Genomic DNA, 19,920 nt, shown 5'->3' with positions numbered 1-19,920 from the left:
CACGTTTAAAGGCCAGAGCTGCGCAGGCGCACTGGAGGAGCCAGGAAGCGAGAGGGGGTCGGGGCGGAGGATGGGGATGGGAGAGGCGGGGCCAGGCCGGGAGAAAGGGCGGGGCGAAGAAGTATGGAAGACTGAGAGAAGGAGGGGAGGAGGAAGAGGAAGAAGGGATCAGGGATCCCGAGGATAAAGGAGAGTGCAGCCAGCCTGCCTTCCTGGGCCCTACAGTGACAGTGTGGCGTCCCCCCCCCCCCCGCAGTGGGAACAGGGGAGGCAGGAAACCTGGGTTCAGGGCTCTGCCTCTCAGTGTCTCCTCTCCAGTTTGTGAAGGTTAATACTAAAATATGGGGACTGAAGAATGAATGAAGGAAGGAAGGAAGGAATAAAGGCCAGGCAACTAGCAAAATGACAGATTATGCAATGGTCCCAACTGACTGGCTGAGGAGCCTCAGTAGGCCTCAACCCACACCCCTGATTCCTAGCCAGCCTCCCTGCGGCCCACAAAAGGCACAGCTGGTCTGGGGAGAGGTCAGCTCCCCGACAGTCCCAGTCCACCCAGGCCCAAGAAACACACAGGAGGCAAGATGAGCACAGGCCAAAGACGGGGGCATTTATAAGACATCAAATATACATTCTTATGTACAACAAAGAGAAGAAAAAGAACAGACCAGGCCCAACCAAGACAATGAGGCCCCTCCCTTAGGCTTTGGCCCAGCACTTTTCCAGCCCCATCTGTGCAGAGAAGGGACTGGGCCCCTTGTCCACTCCCTGTAGGCAACTGGGGCCAGGTAGGCAGGGAAGATTGGCGAGGACTGCAAGGACATGCGGGCAGAAAGGGAGCAAGAGGCGAGCTGGGTGCCGGGTTTGGTACAAAATCAATTTATAATAGACACATGGAGGAGGCAGCCAGGACCAAGGCCATCCAAGCTGAAAAGCTAAGGACTGCCATGACTCCTTAGAGGGCCTTTACTGGGTGAGCTTGGGCCTGGAGCTCTGCTTTTCTCCCCTTCTGCCCAGCCCAGCCCTACCTTAGCCTGGCCTGCCCAGTCTTGCCCAGTCTGTTAGGACTCTCAGACCTTGCTTCAGCCATCTCCCACCCCACCCCCCAAAACACACACACACACACACTCACTCTACTCTCCCAGGAGCCTATGCTGGGGGGGGGGGTCTCTGAGAGGCCCTGTCCCAGCACTGGAGGGGGGAACTGCAGTTCCATTCCCCCCCCCCGCCTATAAAGTGCATTGGCTCATGGGGAGGGGGTGAGAGCTAGGGAAGACGTGAAATAGTGGGGTTCAGTGTTTCTTCCTGATCAGCATAAATCAGGATTTCTACTCTGGGTGAGGAGGGGAAAACTGGTGGGGAAGGATATTCCCCGAGCTCTGAGATCAGAGGAGGCAGATTGGGAAGGAAAGGGCAGGCCCAAAAGCAGAAGAAGAGGGGGATCCAAGTAGCAGGAGGTCAGCCCAGCTCCAACCCTGCAGCCCTTAGCTCTTGCCAAGCCCCTTGCTTCCTGTACCCAGTCCCTCCACAAGAAGAAGGGGAGTGGGGCTGAGCCCTGAATCTCTGTGGCCCTGGGGCATGAGGAGGCCTCAGACATCCCCCAGCTAGTGAAGTAGAGATCATCTCCCTCAGGTCACACAATCTCCAGAGCTAGATGAGTCCTTGGCTAAAACTCTCCCATGACTCGCTGGGCGCTGCAGGGAGCGCGGGATGGGAGACTTTCCTCCTTCCCCACCAGCCCCCCCATAGCTCTTGCTCAGTGATTAGGTAGTTTTGGGGGGAGCCCTAAGCCCCTGAGGAGAACTGTGAGAAATGTAAAGGTAAAGATCCTAGGCTGATGCCACATTGATTTAGAGCCATCCAGGTGAGCCTTCTTGTTTTTACAGGAGAAACTGAGCCTCGTTTGGGGGGTGGGGAATAAGACTGTAGCCCGGAACTCTGGAAGTAGCCCCCTCATCTTACAGAAGCCCAGGGAGGGGAAGTAGGGGTTCGCCCCCCCCCGAGTAGGACCAGGGACAGGGTCAGTCGGTGGCCACATCTCTTGAGTTCTCTATACACAGATGTGGGTTTTTTTTGTTTGTTTTTGTTTTTTTTACGAAGGGCAGGCAAAACGTGTCCTAGGAGTATCCAAGGCCAACCCAGAAGGCAGGGTGAGCCGACGTTCCGCGTATGATTCAAACAACAGTGCTGATCCTACTTGCTGGTTTGGGCTTAGGGTTCCCAGGACCATGGCCATGACCATGGGGGTGGCCATGACTGTGGCTGTGGGGTGGTGGGTGGGGAGAGGTGGGTGGTGCAGGTGAATGTGGGGTAAGTGGGGTATGGGGGGGGGGGAGGAAGTGGTGGGTATGAAGGGTGAGGTGGTATCACAGGTGAGTGAGGCGACAGCGGTGACTGGGGTGGGTGCCCTGGGCCCGAGTGGCCCCCGCCGCCTCCTCCACTCCCATAGGGCCCTCCAGGTGCTGACCGGGACATCATCGGTGGGGGGTGCCCACCAAAGATAAAGTGCTTGGGGCCCTGCTTGGATGCACTGGCCACATGGTGGACACCGGGTGGTGGTGGACCTGGTGGGGGATACGCATGGTGGACCAAGCCGTGGTGTGGGGCTGGACTGTAGAGGGGCAGGGGCGAAGTGGGTTGGTGCAGTGGGTAGCGACCCCCCATGGAGGCTGCCCCAGCTGCTCCTCGTTTGGCTCGGCCCCCAGCCCGGCCTAATGTGAAGTGCTGAGGCCCATGCCCACCTAGAAAGTGACGGTGTGGCCCCACAGGGGGCGCCGAGGCAGGCGGTGGTGGGATGGTGCCCACCTGGGGCAGAGGGGCTGGCTGAGGTGGGGGTGGGGGTGGGGCAGGCTGGGGGTGGTAGGGTGGGGGAGGTGGGACCGGTCCCCCAGGCACATGGCAGTACTGGGCATGGAGGGCCTGAAGCTTGGAGGGGCCGTCAGCATGTATGTGGTGTGGGGCCGGGGCTGGCGCTGCCGGGGGGTGATGGGGCGCTGTAGCCGGAGGGGGGTGGTGGTGGTGATGGTGGTGGTGGTGATGGTGGTGAGAGGAGGAGGCAGAGGAGGAGGAGGCAGACGTAGGCCCGGGAGGGGTCTGGAAAGGGCCTTTGCCCCTTCTACTGCCAAACAGTGAGCCCAGAAAGGAGGATGAGTTGGATGCAGGGCGCTGCTGTGTCTTATATTCCTCGGGTGGCGGTGGCGCTGGAGGCAGGGGCGGAGGCATCCGCTGGTGTGGGCGGGGGCTGCTAATAATAGAGCCCTGGCAGGATGGGGGACACCAGGAAGTGGGGAGAGGGGGAGGGGAGAGGGAGAAGGGGTCAGGCCCAGCTGGCCGCAGCAGCCCCTGGGCCTCCCCACTCACGCTCCCGCCTGAACTCCCTTGGTCAGTCACTGGCTTCCAGGGCGGGGGCGGGGGTGGGGAGACATATGAGGAAACAGGCTCGGTGCCTTCCTGCACCCCCTGGTTTTCTTGGCTACAGCTACCACCTCCCCCTTTTCCTTATGCTAGTCCTCCCTCTTCTCCTTCCTCTCCTCCTCTGTCTCCTCCTCAAGGAAGATCTCCCCCAACCCCGTCACTTGGACATCACCAGAATCACTTCCCTGGAAAATGGAGCGGAAAGAGAATGGGAAAGAAGGACAGATGGACAGACAGAAGGAGCAGAGACAGAGGGGGGGCTCATGTCTCGCCATTGTTCCTTCCCAGAAGGGGCGGCTAGGGGTTGGACAGGCACAGGTGGGCAGGCACTCAGCCCCATGCAGACGGGGGGGGGGGGGGGGGGGGGGGGGGGGGAGGGTGTCAGGCTGCCCCACTTACTTCGATGGTGCTGTCCAATGATCCCACGCTGTTACGTCGCCCCCGCTTCCCTGTGCCCGTAAGCAACGAGGGTCAGGGTAGGGCTTCGCACAACTCGAACCCAGGGCCACCCCCCCCGAAGGATCTTCTCCTCCCCCTTGGGCTCCCCTCCCTTCTTCTAGCCCTCCCTTCTAGGAGGCAGATGGAGACAGCAGAGGAAAAGGAGAGAGGCAAAAGGAGGTAGAGAGGGACAGTAGACAGAGTGAGAGAGCGCACGGTTCCCTCCTGGTTCCCTTGCATTTCCCCCTCTCTTCAGCCCTATGGCCCTAACTCCCTGCACTGTTCTGGCTACTAAGCTCATTTCTGTCAGACCCTCTGTGGGCCCAGGCCTTGGACCCTGGGCCCTGGGCCACTGTCAGAGGAGCTTGTGGAGAAGAGTGGGGGAGGAGGAGAGATGGCCCAGATGAGGGGGAGGGGATTCCTTCCCCCTTCCCTGCCCAGAGCAAAATCCTGGCTCTACTGGTTTTCCCATCACCACACCACGGGGGGCGGGGGGGGCAATCCTGACCTGCATCAGAGAGGTCACGTAGGGAGCTGCTAAGGGCGCTCCGCTTCAGACCATCACCAAGGCCATATGTATCCTCCAGGCTGGACCGGGGCAGTGTGCCGTTGACTGCGTCCTTGGAGCCAGTGGGCTGGGAGGTGTTGGGGCGCATCACCCCCTTTTGCTTCTCTAGCTCCGCTGTGTATATGAGAGCAGGCCTCTTCATTAATAACCTTTGACCTTCCCTCTCTCTAGTGCACCTTGCCTGGGCCACTTCTCAGTCTCCACGTCCCCTGAGAGCTGCCCTCCCCAGAATTTGGAACTGTCCCAACAGGAACTTCCCAAAGGTGGGGGCATAAGTCTCTATTCAATAAAGTAGACAGGTAAGACCTGGGGCAGAATTTCTTAGACACAGACTTGCAAACTTCTAGACCATTAGACTTGTGGCCTCAGTTTCTCTTTCATTCTTAGAACTGTGCGTTCTTTCTCCCAACTGCTAGATGCCTTAGCCTGTTCAGCCCAAACACCTGAAGACTTTTTAAAACTCCTCTTTGACTTGCTTAGTCCAGCATCCTTTCCATTCCACTTCAAGGCTGAGATCAGGGTGCCATACTGAACAAGTGACTTCCCTCTCTGTGCCTTAGCTTCCTTCTCTGTAAAATCATCATATTATAACTTACACTCCCAACCTATGGGCTCCTGTAAGGGAAGACCTTTCGAACCCTTCAGACATTGGAGCCTTGCTCCCTACATTGATGGACTATATGGCTGTTGTCCCAAGGCCCAGACTGGCTAAGTTTAGAGATTCATTACTTATTTGCCTACAGGAGAAAATTTTCAGCCCAAACTCTAATGTCTGTCTGTCTGTCTGTCTGTCTCTCTCTCTCTCTCTGTCTTCTCCCCCCACGCTCTTTCTCTCTCCCTCTCTTCTCTCTTCCTCTCTCTTCTTTTTCTCCTCTCTCTTCTCTCTCTTTCTCTTTTTCTCCTCTCTATCTCTCTCATCTATCTATATATGTATATCTGTATCTAGATATGTATATCTATATGTATATGTCTGTCCATATCTTTCTATCTATCTGCTGTAGAGGGTCTGAAATCCACACTGGTGGAGAACCAGCTCATGACAGACCCTTAGGAACCCAGAAGTGACAATTCTTGCATTTGCACACTCAGAGTAAAGAGGTCGTCACAACAGTGATTCCTCCTGCTCCAGGAGAGTAGATAGTAAAAGTGATTCAGCATCTCAACTTTGAAACTGCTCAGCCTCTTAACCCTTTGCTTCCTCAAAACCCCAAGGAGGAGGAGACCTTCAAGCTGAACTCAGCTCAGCTCAGCTCCACTTCCCTCCTGCCCTATTCTCGACCCTCCCTTGCCAACTGTTTGAAGGCACAGGAGAGGGAGCTCCATCAGAGGCTGTGTGTAAACTGGAGGCTGGCTAGCCCCCGACAGGGTCAGGCTTGGGCGGGGGGCACTCACATTCCACACGGTATTTCTCCATCTCTTGTACTTCAGCTATGGACTCTCGGAGGTCAGACGTGAAGCGAAGCCGGTCTTGGAGGCTGGGCGCATTGAAAATAATGAGCACCTTCCGCTCCCCACCTGGCACTGCAGAAAGCAGTTTGATGCCAAACTGGTAATCTGTCAGGTGCCAGGGAGAGAAAGGGATACAGGCATTGTCAGGGTATAGAAAGAACCTCCAAGCTCATCCTTTCCACTTGGAGCTGGAATCTTCCCTCAGAGTGCTTGCGATCCAGGGAAGAATCCCTAGCAAGAAGTGGCCCTTCAGCATCTCCACTCAGCAGGGACTCAGATTTGGGGGAGCTTTAGCCCCTTCTCTGTGTCTCTCACTCTCACTAGGGGAGAGACAAAATGTAGCTAAGACATGGTCTAGTAAAGGGGCTCATTCATTCATTCAAAACCCAGATGAAGTGCCTCCATTGTAGGTACCTGCATCCTGGTACCTATGCTTCTGTGCCCTGCCTCAGCTATCCAGATGAACTTGTCCTTTGGGCCCCTTCCTCCTTTACAGTTCTGCCCCACCCCCCCAAAGGTCCTTCAGTGTGGGCCATATGCTCATAGGACACTCACATGAATTCTGGAAGAGCTGTAGGTGCATTTCAACAAGGGGAAAGGACTGGCGGAAACTGTAGGTCACCAGGATCTTCTTCTTCTGGAAAATTTTGGTGACCTGTGGTATAGGGAGGGGGGGAGCTCATTAGCAGTGGGACCAAATCACAAAGATCGGAGAATGCCCATGGAAGGAGCTCCAAGCCTGGCTTCTTGTAGCCCTCCCACTTGGCAAAGATGGTTCCAAAATAGAAAAGTCTGTTGGAGGAGCTGCAGGACACTGGACAGAAACTGGCTCCATTTATAAGAAATTATTCCAAGCAGCCTTGTTTGTGGGAGCCCAACACTGGAAACAACATGGCTACTTGGCTGGGGAAACTATGGACTGTTGCTGCATGGCTTGGCGTGAGGGCTGTGATGGCGCCAGAGAAGGAGCAGGGCCTCCAACACCACCCAAAGGTGGCTCTACTCGGACCGACTGGACTGCGGTCCTCCTGGGGCCTTCCTTGCTCCCCACAGAGAGGTATAAAATAGTGCATGTGCTGCTGCTGAACGCAGTTGCTTTCTTTGTTGGATTTCATTTGACGGTTCTTGTTCAAGGGAGGATTCAGTGGGTTGCCAAGGGCCTATCGATCACTTCTTGAGACTGAATTGGTGGAGCGGAAGGAGCTCCCGGGTGCAAATGCCCCCTTCTCCAGTGCTTGTTAACCTTCCTGCCCTTGCCCTACCTGCCTGGGGCATTAAGATCCTACCACTTGTATGTGTCGGAGCAGGGAAGGGAACCCAGGCATTCCTGATTCCAAGGCCAGCCCTCCATCCATCACCCCAGGAGTTCTTATTTCTTGTTGTGGAATTTGTTCTTTCTTGCCAAACTGATTGCTTAAGGGCTTCAGGACAAAAAAAGGGAAAGAGCCCCTGCCTTATACCTCACTGCCTCTCGCTGGGAGATTGGAGTATAAAAAAAAACAAATGACAGCCATTTTTTAAAAAAATAAGAAAAAGTATCCAAATTGACAGTCTCAGTAAGACACCTCCCTCCCCCCCACCAAAAAAAATTGGCCTCTGTATCAATGAATGTTAAGTTTCAGACAACTCAAAGTCTAGAAGGATACTTAGAAAACAACTGTCTACCCCATCCTTGCCTTGTGGGGAGAGGGGAAGGAAACTGAAACCCAGATGTGGAAAGGACTTGTCCAAGCGCACATGGCAAGTCCATGACAGAACTCAACATATCCCCCCCCTCCCCCTGCCCCTTGTCACCAGCCCCATTCCCCTTTGACAACCCAGCTACCCTGAATGCTCATACCACAAGTAGGTCATTGAAGAGAAAGACTTCACGCTGGTGAAGACCAATCCTCTGTGGCCTGTTGGGGTCAGGTACCTCATACAGTTGGCAGCAACAGACCAGGCGCCGGTGGGGCAGGGAGAGGACCTGGATAGGTGGGGCACCAAGAGGTGGGAAATCAGGGGAATGATGAATCTGAATTACTCTCCAGATTCCTTAGTTCAGCTCCTGTAGTCCCCTTAAACAGGGTTTTAGGGAAGAGTGAAAGCCAAATTGGAATTCCATTTGGGCCAGGGAACCAGAGCCAGGCACAGTTCTCAATACTTACTGGTTTCTTGCCTACGATCATGCGTTCCACAGCCTGCACCTGGGATACATGGTCATCATTGGTCCTCAGTTCTCGGCCCTGGATGCGCTGGTAAATGCCAACCAGCAGGTCCCGGGGGATGTCCTCTCCATTGTCAACTCCTGGAGGGAACATGAGAAGTTGTGATGTTGCACACCACTCACTTCCTCCATTGCTTCTTCTCTCCCTCTTTTCTAACCCTCTGCAGTCTGGCTTCCAAGCTCATCATTCAAATGAAACTATTTTCTTCAAAGTCACCACTGATCTCTTAATTGCCAAATCTTTGCCTTTTCTCAATCCTCATCTTCCTTGACCTCTCTGTGGTTCTGGATACAGTTCACTACCCTCTGCTCCTTAACAGTCTCTCTGGGTTTTCCCAACATTGTTCTTTCCTGGCTCTCCTACCTGCCTGGTTGTTCCTCCTCAGCCTCCTTAGCTGGGATCCTTATCCAGATCATGCCCTCTAACTGTCGGTGTCCCAGAAGGTTCTCTCCTGGACCCTCTGCTCTTCTATTGTACTTTACTGGGGGAATCTCCTCAGCACCCATGGGATGGATGGTCACCTCTATGCTGATGATTCTCAAATGTGTTTAGAGCCCCAGCTGTCTGCTGACCTCCATTCTCCTATCTCCACTTGCCTCTCAGACATCTCAAACTGGATGTCTAGTAGGCATATGAAGTTCAATATGTGTAAAACAGAACTCCTTCTCTTTCCCCCTAAACTGCACCCCTCCTGCCTTCTCTATTACTGCTGAGGGCCACACCATCCTCCCAGTCCCTCAGGTTCTCCACCTAGGAGTCATTCTGGACTCATCAGTGTCTCTCATCTGCCCCCTGCCCCATATCCAATATGGTGCCAAGGCCCGTGGATTTCACCTCTGCAATGTCTCTTAAATATGTCCCCCTTCTCTCCTCTGAGACTGCCTGGCCCCTGATGCAGGCCCTCATCTCCTCACTCCTGCACTTACTTCATTCAACAACCAGTGGTTTTCCTAAGGAGCAGATCTGATCATATCTCCCCTCCCCCCCGCCCCCAAACTCCAATGGCTCCTGATTGCCTCCACAGTCAAATACAAAATGCTCTGTTTCTCTGTTTGGCCTTCAAAGCCCTTCATCTCCTGCTCCCTCTAGTTGCATTATACATTAATTCCCTTTTCACACTGTAGCCAAGTTGGACTTTTGTCTCAGTGTCTCACATATGGCACTCCATTTCCCACATGTGTCTGTACAGGATGTCCCCCGTGCCTGGAACGCCCTCCTCTTCCCCCCCCCATTCAACCCTAGCCTTTACTGATGCCCTCCCTCCCAAACTGCCTTGGACTGGGTGATTGGAAATTCATTGCTACTTATTATGAGCATGTTGTCCTTCTTGTCTGTTTCCCTCTTTCTTTTTGTCTTCCTAGCTGCTAGCATGGTGCCTATTGTACATTGTAGCTGCTTCGTCAGTGAGCATTTATTAAATGCTTACTGTATGCCAGGCACCATTTTCATGTTACCAACCAGATGCAAGGTAGCTGGGGGAGGGAGGGAAAAGCTTCCTGTACATACCAGGTGGTGCTTGAGCTTAGCAGAAGCAAAGGTGATGAGGGAGAGAACTCTGGTGACCAGAGATGGGAGCCAGTGAATCATCAGGAAGGGGCCAAGGTAGGAAGGACTGGAAAAGCCAGACTGAGGCCCACAAAGATACTAGGCAGCCATCAGGGCTTATTGGGCTGGTGGCTATGGTCAGACCTTAGCAGCTGAGTAGAGGGTGAATGGGGAAGAGACGAGATAAGGAGACCACATGGGAGGCCATTGCAATGGTTCAGGTGAGAAGGGATGTTTGTAGGTTGACTGAATGGATAATGGCAATGACCTGATGCACAAAACATCCGAGTAAGGTGGACACGTAAGATCTCAGACAATCCCCTCACATTTTCCCAAGGCCCAGAGAGGGGGCAACAGAATGGGCCACAGGTGCCCAGCGTCTCTCCAGTCAAGAGTTGGCAACCTCTCAGACTTGCCATGTCTGAGTTATTGAATCCTAAAACCTTAGAAATGGAAGGGGCTTTAGATCAGCTTACAGTGGGAGGTGCTGAGGGTTTCAAGTATGACACAGGGAGTTAGGGAGTCTCTTCATTAAACCTCCCTGATCTGCTACATCCAAATCATAGAATCTCATCATGTTGGATCTGAAGGGAGCCTTTGAGGTCACTCAATGGGGAGGGGGGGGGAGACAAGGACCAACCCAAGGCCACAGTACAAAACCAGTAATGCAGGCATCACTCAATGTACCTCTGAGGTTCTTAATGAAGTCTTCAGGCTTCATCTTGCGTTCAGCCTTTACATTGGGGCTGTACATGTCTGTGTTGAGCAAGATGATGGCAAAGGCCAAAATGAAGATGGTATCTGGGTTCCGGAACTGCCTCACAAGGGCCGGGTTGCATACACAATACCGCTGGCTGCTCAAGGAAAGGAAGTCAGATGTGCTCACCTCGCTTTTGAGTTCCCCAATCCTTTCTCCACAGAAAGGAGACACCAGTTCTGAGCTCTGGCCTCATGTCACGCCACCCAAGAGCCTGGATCTTCCAGACAATGTCCACCCTCACCCCCGCCCCTGCACTCAGCTCTATCTCTAGCTGCTTCCACCTCCAGTGGCCCTTCCATTCCCCAATTCCTTAAGAAAAATAACAGTTCGTGTGTCTTGACTTCCAAAAGCCCTGTGAGGTAGATTGTTCAAGAAAGATCACATGAATAAGACTTTCTTAAAGAAATCCAAGCTATTGATAACCATGTGAAAAAAAATGCTCCAAATTAGGGATAATTTGAGAATTGCAGAATTCAAGTAACTCTGAGTTACCATCAGTAAGTATTATCAGTAAGCCATCAGGCTAGCAAGAGGCCCATGACAATGCTTGGAGTGGCTTTGGCATTATGCCTCCAAAGTTATTAAACTGGGATACCCTTTGACCCAGCAATACTATTACTATATCTATGCCTCAGGGAAAGGGAAAAATCTCATATGTAATAAAGATATTTCTAGCAGTTGTGTTTGTGGTGGCCAAGAACTGGAACATGAAGGGGCGTCCATCCGTTGGGGGATGGCTGAACACGTTATGGTCTACGAATGTCATGGAGGAAATGAACAAATGACCAGGCATGGTGGTGCGCTCCTGCAATGAAGCTGAGACTGGTGGATTGCTGGAGCTGCAATGGCTAAAACCTAGCAGGTGGCTCGTGGTGAGCACCCAGGAGCAGGGGTTACCAGGATACCTAAGGAAGGCCAAACAAGACCAGGTCAGAAATGAAGCAGGTCAAAGCTTCCTTGCTGATTAGCAGTAGGATTAAGCCCATGAGTGTCTGATGCACTTCTAGTCTGGACAAGATCAGGAGACCCAGTCTTGAAAAAAAAAAAAGCTCAAATGAACGGTTCCAGAGTACATTGGAAAGACCTCTAAGAACTGGTGTAGAGAAAAGTGAACAAAACTAGAACAATTTATACACTGACAATGACAACATCACACGGAGAAACAACTTTGAAAGACTGTAGAACTGTGGTCAATGCCATGAGAAAGCCTGAGTACTGAGGACCAAAGACCAAACACACCCTTCCCCCGCTCTCCCCGCCCCCCCTCCCACCTCCTGCCAGAGAGGTGATGGGCTCATAAAACACAATGAGACCCACATGTTTGGACACAGCCAATGAGGGGAATCTGTTTTGCTGCATGCTGCCCATTTGTTAGGAGAGTTTTCTTTTTCAGTGGGGGCAGGGGGGAGTGGGAAGGAGAGAGAATAAATGGCTGTAAAATGTGTTTTTAAAAATTAATATCCTTATTTTTGCAAAGGCAGAAACTGAGTCCCAAAGAGAGGGTCTGTCTGTACTTGCCTGTCCTTCCTCACAAATGCACGAAACTTTCCTAGGTTCTCAGCATCACCAAGCGCCGCCCCCCGCCCCCCCCAGCTTCTGCTCGGCTACTGCCTCCAGGGATGGAAAGGTGCCAGGGCCTTACCTGAAGGCCTCAATAAGCCGCTCTACTTTTTGGGCCTCTCCCTGAACTCGAATGTGGGACTGGAACCTTCGCAGAGCGTCATCCAGATCCATGGAGGAGAAATCCATCTCATCCACCACGCAGCTATTTAAGGAGCGAAGAGAAAGAGGGTGTATGCTCTTTAGCTGGCTGTCAGCCCACCCCCATTCTCCTTCCCTCGGAATCTGTCAGGGAATGGGTATAGTACGGCAGAAGTGTCGTAGGGATCTAATTTCCAGTCCAGCCCCTTCACTGACAGGCTCAGAGGGGATGGGACTTGTCCAAGGTCACACTGCTAGGAAATAGCAACACCTGGGCTGGAAGCTAGTGTCAGAAGCATCAAGAGCTGACCTTCCCCACCCCCTTTTTGTAGAAGAAGACAGTGAGGCCTTGAGAGCTAAAGGGACTTTCCCAGGCTGGGGGCACCAGACAAAGGCAAGGGATCACCCAAGGGACCACCCTCAAGCCGCACCTTCCCTCCCAGCCCACCCCTTCTCACTCGAGCACATCCCTGTTGAACTGTTTTTGCCGGTTGCCTAGAAACTCCCCAATCATCTGGCGGCTCAGGCCCTTCCGCTCCAGGATGAAGTGGGCTACCCCCACAGGTGTGTCCGACAAGAAGCCACGCTCAATCAGGTACTGGATGCCTTTCTCTGGTTTCCTGGGGAGAATTTGGGTGACTACCGATAAGAATCATTGTTGGGGCAGCTAGGTGGCACAGTGGATAGAGCACCGGCCCTGAAGTCAGGAGGACCTGAGTTCAAATCCGGCCTCAGACCAAACCCCTGATACTTACTAGCTGCGTGACCCTGGACGAGTCACTTAACCCCAATCGCTTTAAAAAACCACCACCAACAACAAAAACAAACAAACAAAAAATAAGAATCATTGTTTACGTTTGCAAAGTGATTGCCAGAATAACTGTGTCCAGGTGAATATGTGCTACCTACGAGATACTCTAGGGCACATGTACGTGTGCATGCATGCACGCATGCACACTCACAGATGTTCACACCCAGTATGTGTACACACATGACACTGCTGAGCTCACACACAAAGCATTAGATGGTTCACACGCAGAGTGCTCTGCTGTTTCCAAAGTGTTCAGAGATTGAGGCCTGAGGTTACACAGAGTGTGATCACATGGAAACCCATATGACTCCCAGATCATTGGAGTTCAGGGAAAGCAAGGGGTTGAAAAGAAAGAAGAGAAGGGAAAGGAGGAGACAGTGGGAGGAAGAAGACCAGAGAAAGGGAATGGAGGAGGAGGAGCTGAGACCCAGGAAGGCTGAGTCTAGGGAAACCTACTTGTTAAAGAGGTTGAGGCCTATGCGGTAATGCCGTCTCTGGACCACGTCATTGTTGAAGGCTGGTGAGTCCCAGCTGTGCCTGGTCTCCCGTTGATAAGTCTGGGAGCCCAGCGGGGCAGGCGGCTCCCGCAGGCTGTCTCGTGACGAAGATCCTGAGCTGCAGTTAATGGTCTCATTTGAGTTGGTGGTGCTGTTCAAACTGTCAGGCTCCCCGTCAGAGTTGTCGCCGCCACCGCCGCCGCCACCGCTGCTGCCAGCAGCCACCGGAGCCGTGCCGGCCTCACACTTGCCCAGGAGGATTCGGCTGCCACCACTTCCAGGGGGACCACCACTGTTGAGGGCAGAGCTTCCAGGTGGGGGTGGTGGGGGCCCCAGGCCACTAGCCTCAGGGGCTGGGTAGTGGCGGAGGGGGTGAGGGGGTCTCCCAGGTGGTGGTGGCTCCGGGTGCTGCTGCAAGGTCCCATGGGGGCTGCCAGTCCCACCAGCCTCATAGTTGCCCAGCTGCCGGTGAATAGAGCCCCGGTCAGAGCGGTCACTGAGGTCCACAGAGCTATCACTAGGTGGTTCGATGGTCAACAGCGGAAGGTGGGCCGCCCGCAGGCGGAAGTCCCTGCATTCAAGGCAAGGGGGGCCCCGGCGGGCCCCCATGTCCTCCTCCCGAACACTGGCAGCCCCCGGCGGGGGTGGCGGCAGAGACGGCTGTGGAGTGTCACCACTGCTGGCTGGGTGGTCTGGGGAAAGAGGGGACACAGGCCCAGTGGCTTCATCCAGGTAGAGGGTGACATCACTGAAGGAAGTGCCTGTGCTGTCCCCGTGGTGGTCCCGGGCCTCTGCCTGCTCTGGGAGGGGCCCCGAGACCTCCACTCGCCCCGGTTCTACTGTCTCCTCCTCTTCCTCCTCCTCCTCTTCTTCTTCCTCCTCCTCCTCCTCCTCTTCCTCCTCCTCCTCTTCCTCTTCCTCCTCCTCTCCCCGAAGACTGTGGCAGTTCAGGGCCTCATCAATCGATTCTGCCAAGGACTTCACCTGCTCCTCATAGGTTTGCAGGGAAGGGGGAAAGAAAGGCAAAAAGGCAGGAAGAAAAGAGTGCAGGATGTTATCGATCAGTCCAAAGAAAAGCTGTCCTGGACCCTGCCCCTTCCTCCTTCTCCCCCAAACTCCCAGAATTCATCTCCCAAGGACCACTGAGATGCCCAGGGGCCACTCATGTTTGATTAGGTTTGGGCTTGACTTGGGCTTTCTGCAGGATGAGGCACTCCTGGTATGGAAACTCCCTCCACTGAGGCAGAATGGCCACTTGGATTTAAATTTCTGGTCTCAGTATATGTCAGCGAGACTGGAAGCCAGGTCTTCCCACCTCAGAGCCCTGCTCTTTCTCCAATATGTCAATAATTTAGTAACTGTTTGTGAATGAATGCAGTAGGGAAATAAAGTGGCCTGGGAGCTCCGTTGCTCCTCTCTGTTCCCACTACAAGGCCCTGGGCCCAGCAGTGAGGACCTACCAGGCACTCACTGCTTAATTACTGAAGGGTCCAAAGGGAGGTGAGGGAAGAGGTCAAGGGTGGCCCCCGAGGCCTCACCTGCTTGGAGAAGGAGTCTTCCAGCTCAGTAATGTCATTGGAGAACTCCCCCGAGGTGGTGACAGAGCTGCCTCCATCCAGGCCACTGCAGGAACCACCATAGGGGAGACCACGCTCTAGCCGATGGGCCCGGGCCCCTGCCATGGCGCCCTCATCCAAGGAGGCTGGCTTGCCCTCAAAGTAAGGAGCGGTCTGGCCCTTGTCATACTCCTCAAAGGAGAACTGCAGGCGCATGTTGGACAGAATGATGCGCCTGGACATGCGGCTCTCCGAGGCCGAGCTCCGCAGCCGCTCAAAGTTCTTGTTCATGCGGTACTGGCGGAAGGCTGTCTGGATGGTGCGCGCTGCCCGCCGACTAAGAAACGGGCCACCATACTTCCGCTCCAGCATCTCCACCTGAACAGGAGGAGAGGAAAGAGAGGAGGAAGGAAGGAGAATAACAGGAAAGGAGAGAAGGAAGAAAAGAAAGGAGAAGGCAGAGGGAAAGGATGGTACAAAGAAGACAAGGGGAAGGGAGGAAGGAAGGAAGGAGAGAAGAAAGAAAAGAGGGAGGAAAGAAGGAAGGAAGGAAGGACAGAAAGAAGGAATAGAGGAAAGGAGAGGAGAAGGGAGGAGGAAGAAGGTGCCTGCAGCAGGGGGCTGGGAAGCCCGATCCAGCCAGGAGGGGGCCCAGATGGATGACCCCCACCCCTGCCGTACCTACCTTCTTATCCTGCAGGTCTGTGGAGAGCTCATAGCTGTCAGACAGAGCCTTGGACCTCTTCATCTCCTCTTCCTCCTGCTTTCGCAATGCCAAGCTGGCGGGCTGGAGGCGAGCCCGCTGGGCCCAGGGCAGGCCAGTGGCAGCAGACGGACCAGGCATGTGGACATGGCAGGCAGCCGGGGGCAGCTCATAGGGGTCCGACAACTTGGCGAACTCGCTGACAACAGCACTGCCCCCGCAACGGTAGGGGGGCTGGCTTTCCGGACTGTCGGCCCCGACGCCCAGATCACTGGCCGGGGCATCGCCCTCCACACTGCAGGAGGGTAAGGGATGGGTGGAGCCGGGGACCTGAGCAGCCTTGCTCTGGGGTCCCTGATGGCTCCCTCCCCATTCTAACCGGCCTCCTGGCCTGGGCTGCAGCTTTCCCATCACTCTCCCTCACCCACAGATCAGGGGGCCAGGGAGTAGAGAGAAAGGGGACCCCAGATCAAGGAGAAACCCGTAGGCACAAGGCCACAAGGCAGGGTGCCTTCCTCCTCTCCTTCCTTCTACTCTCTCCTCTTCTCCTCCCCCCTCCTCTTTCTGCTTCATACCCTGCATCTTCCTCCTCCTCCTCCTCCTCCTCCTTCTCCCTCCAAGCCCCAGATTCCTCTCTCCTCACAGGTAGAGGGCAGCTCTTCGGGACCATTTCTCCTTCTTCCTCATCTCCTCCTCCTCCTCCAGGGTGGAAGCCCAAGGGAGCAGAAGGTGGCATGGCAGGGGGTTTTCAGGCAAACTTCCCTCCTTCCACTGCTGGGCCACCTGGGCCTCCAGCACCTTTGGGAGGAACCTGGCCTCCTGCTGCTATGGCAACCTGGCTGCCAGGGAACAGAGAAGAGCCGAGGATGCAGCTAGCCCCAAGCTGGGGGATACTTTGGCCAAGGAGGGAGTGAGCTCCCAGAAAGCCAGGAAGAGCTGATGAAGAGGTTGAACCACACAGGGGAAGGAAGGGGGACAGCGTCACTGGCTCATCAGGGCCGCCATGGAGGTGGGGGGAGAGGCGGGGCTTGGCAGAGGGGGAGGGTGGGCAACAGTCCCAGGCTGACAAGACTGGGGGGACGAGAGAGCCTCCCCCACTGGCCAGACCCTGCCGACACTGGGGCCCACAATCCTCCAACGCTAGTGCTTGCCCCTCTCTCTCGCGGGACCGTCTCTGTCTCTCCCTGACCCTGTCTCTCTTTCTCCTTCTCTCTTTCAGATTGTTCTCGCCTCCCCACTCTTTCCCTGTCTTTGTCTTATTTTCTCTCCTTTGCCTCTCCACCATCCCCTCTTTCTCTCCCCCTTCTGATTCTCTCCATATATCTCGATCTCCCCTTTGTCTTTCTCTCTCTCCATTTCCCAACCCTATTGCCATCTTCCCCCCCCCACCTCTCTGTCTCCCCCTAAGCTCAGCCACCTCCCCAAACCCTGGCAGATGGGGGGGGGCTGGGGATGGACACAGTTGCCATGGAAATGGAGGAGGGGGTTGGCCAGTTGCCATGGCTTCCAAAGCGGGAAGGAGCCTCTAGATGAGGGGAGGCATCACCTTGGCAACCAGGGACCTGTCAGCCCCCCAGGCCTGGAATAGGGAGCCCGCAGAAGGTGTTATTTAAGTAGACTTCCTCTTCTATCTCCCACCTCTAAGCTCAGAGCTCCTCATAGCCCAGATTGCTTACACAAGCTCAATCTGAGGCCCACGATGAAGTCCCCCTGCCTCTGGCTGGTGAATTCAGCCTTTCTATCACCCCATGCCCCCTGACCCACACTTGGACTTTCTCTAGTTGGCATTCAAGGCCCCCACCTCTGGCTCCCAATTTCATTCTTGAGTCCAGTCCATGAATACCCCTTCCCAGCCCACCCCCCACCCCCATAATATGTGCCTTTCTCAGACCTGACAAAGAACAGACCCATCTCTTCCAGGCAGCCCTCTGAATGAAATGAGGGAGGAAAGGCAGCTGAAGGGCTCAAAGTCAGAGTGCATTTAGGGTTAGGGCTGAGTCGCAGAGGCCCCAAAACAATGGGCAGTCAGTGGGGGCAGGAAATAGCTGGAGTCCCCCAAGGTAGGTGGGAACAGGGTGTGCTTGCCAGCGGAGGGGGTGAGAGCGTCTGATGGGGGCTTCTCTCTCTGCCCTTCCCAGCCTGGCCCACTTTTTTTCCCCTTCTCCTTCCCACCTGCTGCCCCAGGAAGCCTGGCTGAACAGGGGTGGTTGGGCCAGTGACCTACCACAGATTTGCTCCCTCAAACTCCAGGGCCACCGACCCAGCAAGCCCCAAAGACAGGCACACCTAGGGCTCATCCCTCACGCAGATCTCTGATTCCCAGAGAAACGAGCGGAAAAGCGAACTCTGAAGGTGAGTGGCTGGGCCTAGCCTGGGGTTTCCAGGTCCAACCTGAGGCTCAAAGTTGATTTGCATAAAAATCTCTTTGGAGACTGGAGCAGTGGGTCACTGCACCTTGGAGTCTTCCAGGGACTCAGTGGAAACAGGCAGACCTGGGCTCAAGTCTGGCCTCTGGAGCCCTGGGGTCTTGATACTCCCCATGTCCAAGCCTCAGGCAGCGATCCAGAACTCCAACTCTAGGGGTGATCCAAGAGCCCCTCCCACGTCTTGGAGCTCCTGGGTTACTGGCCCCATTTGGTGTCAAGGCCTCGTCACTAAGGCCTCAGAAGGGGATAGCGACTGAGCGATTTAATGAGTGGCTGAATTCTCACCAAGGCACGAAGGCTAAGAAGTCTTCAGAACCCCCAGCCCCGATCCCATACAGGCACGCACACAGGCTGCTCCAACACCACACTGTTTACGCACTTTCCTCACAACAACCCTGTGAGGTAGGTGGGCCAACTATAACCCTGATTTTACAAATGAGGAGACTGAGGCTCAGACAGAAGTGACTTGTCTAACGTCACACAGCTAAGATCTCCAGGAACTGGTGAGTGACATTTCCAGCCAACCCTAACCCACCTCATTTTACAAAGAGCACTGCAAAGGTGGAAGAAGGAAGAAGGCAGATTTGGTTTTTATTGAAATGGGAGAGCAGGGGGAAGAGACGGTCTGTCCGGGTCCAAGGCCTGGAAAGCAGCAGTAGGCAGAAGCTCTGAAGTCAGCAAACGGGAGGAAGCAGGGGAGGGGACAGGATTCCCCAGAAGTGTCCTCTGAGCTGCCCTCAGTCTACCAGCTCCCTTCTCTACCCACCCTCCCCTGGCCTCTTCTCCTCTGGCTTCCTCTCCCCTAGACTTCTGTCCTCTCCTCTCCTCTCCTCTCCTCTCCTCTCCTCAGATCAGCTATTTTCCAGGGTAATCAGGCTCCCCGAGTCCATGGGGGGGCCAGGGCAGGGATAAGGGTTGGCTGAGATCCAAAGACCAGGCTCATCCTTGTCACCATCAGCAGTATTGTCCCTAAGGCCAGGGGAGAGAGGAGACAGGGAAATGCAAGAGCCCTGCGCAGGCGGCCTCCAGGCCTGAGGCCCGCACAGTTCTTTCCAGAGGCAGGGAAGTTAAGGCTTTGGCTTCTGCATAGAGACCTGAGGAGGGGAGGAATGGGGACCCTGATGGAGGGAGAGAGCAGCATGGGAAGGGGCCCGCTTCCAAGCCAGGGCTCAGGGGAAGTATTCTCCGGCCGAGAAGGATGAAGCCTCTGTACTTCCAGGTTACCTAGAAGCAGGGCTACTGGACTCGGAAGGGGGGCAGCAGAACTGATGGCCGTCCTCGTCATTCTCCATTAGCTCCTCGTCCCTGGGGTGGGGAGGGGAGGGAAGGGGCAGGAAAGGTGAAGGGGAGTGGAGAGAGGGGGGCCATGGGCAGTGGGCAACAGAGAAAGAGGGAGAGCTGGTGTTAGGTGGGCGGGAGCCAGTCCCGGGGACGCTCTGGCCACAGGAAGGCAGGCAGGAACTGGGCTAAGGTGAGGAAGGACTTGGCTAGACTTAGAGGCAAACCCTGAGGCCTCCCCCATCCATGACCCACCCCCCTTCCAGGACTCCTAAAGGGCTCCATCCCCTCCCTCCAAAAATTTTCGAAGCCCCACACCTTAGGGCTGGGCCAGGCTTTGAGCCCCCACCTAGAGGAGTCTGGCCACAAACACCCCTGCTGGAGGACGTGCAGAACAAAAAGCACCAAGGGCCTCCTCTTCCTGACAGGACACATGAGGCTCGAAGCTGTGAGCTCCTCATCTTGGGCCTTCCACCACCTTCTGAATGAGGAAGATCAGGGACCCTGGCCACCAATGACGTACTAGCCCCTCAATGCTCCTCTCTTCGCTTTCTCTCTAGAGCTCTCTCA

General features: G+C 54.8%; 1 protein-coding gene and 1 long non-coding RNA gene across 3 annotated transcripts in view; one reads left to right on the top strand and one right to left on the bottom strand.

Moving 5' to 3' along the window:
* Positions 1–582: 582 nt before the first annotated feature.
* The window catches only part of IQSEC2 (IQ motif and Sec7 domain ArfGEF 2), a 37,876-nt gene continuing 18,538 nt past the window's right edge, over positions 583–19,920 (bottom strand). Inside the window, 14 exon segments of the mRNA XM_078147859.1 lie at positions 583–2,315; positions 2,317–3,255; positions 3,811–3,860; positions 4,358–4,531; positions 5,810–5,971; positions 6,422–6,521; positions 7,707–7,832; positions 8,014–8,153; positions 10,306–10,472; positions 12,021–12,143; positions 12,538–12,699; positions 13,347–14,371; positions 14,926–15,321; positions 15,629–15,941. Coding sequence (XP_078003985.1) covers positions 2,172–2,315; positions 2,317–3,255; positions 3,811–3,860; positions 4,358–4,531; positions 5,810–5,971; positions 6,422–6,521; positions 7,707–7,832; positions 8,014–8,153; positions 10,306–10,472; positions 12,021–12,143; positions 12,538–12,699; positions 13,347–14,371; positions 14,926–15,321; positions 15,629–15,941 — 4,021 coding nt within the window. The 3' untranslated portion in view covers positions 583–2,171.
* Positions 3,299–6,953, top strand: LOC110201065 (uncharacterized). Of its 2 annotated transcripts, none has more exons than XR_002322378.2 (3): positions 3,299–3,729; positions 4,589–4,680; positions 5,846–6,953. It is a non-coding gene; the product is annotated as an uncharacterized LOC110201065 (long non-coding RNA). The 2 variants fall into 2 exon arrangements; XR_002322377.2 differs by having other exon boundaries at positions 4,589–4,716.

The sequence above is a fragment of the Phascolarctos cinereus genome, unplaced genomic scaffold, assembly GCF_003287225.1.
Source record: "Phascolarctos cinereus isolate Bilbo 61053 unplaced genomic scaffold, phaCin_HiC Scaffold_8;HRSCAF=390, whole genome shotgun sequence".
NCBI classification, from domain to species: domain Eukaryota; kingdom Metazoa; phylum Chordata; class Mammalia; order Diprotodontia; family Phascolarctidae; genus Phascolarctos; species Phascolarctos cinereus.
This window is presented reverse-complemented; position numbering and strand designations above follow the sequence as displayed.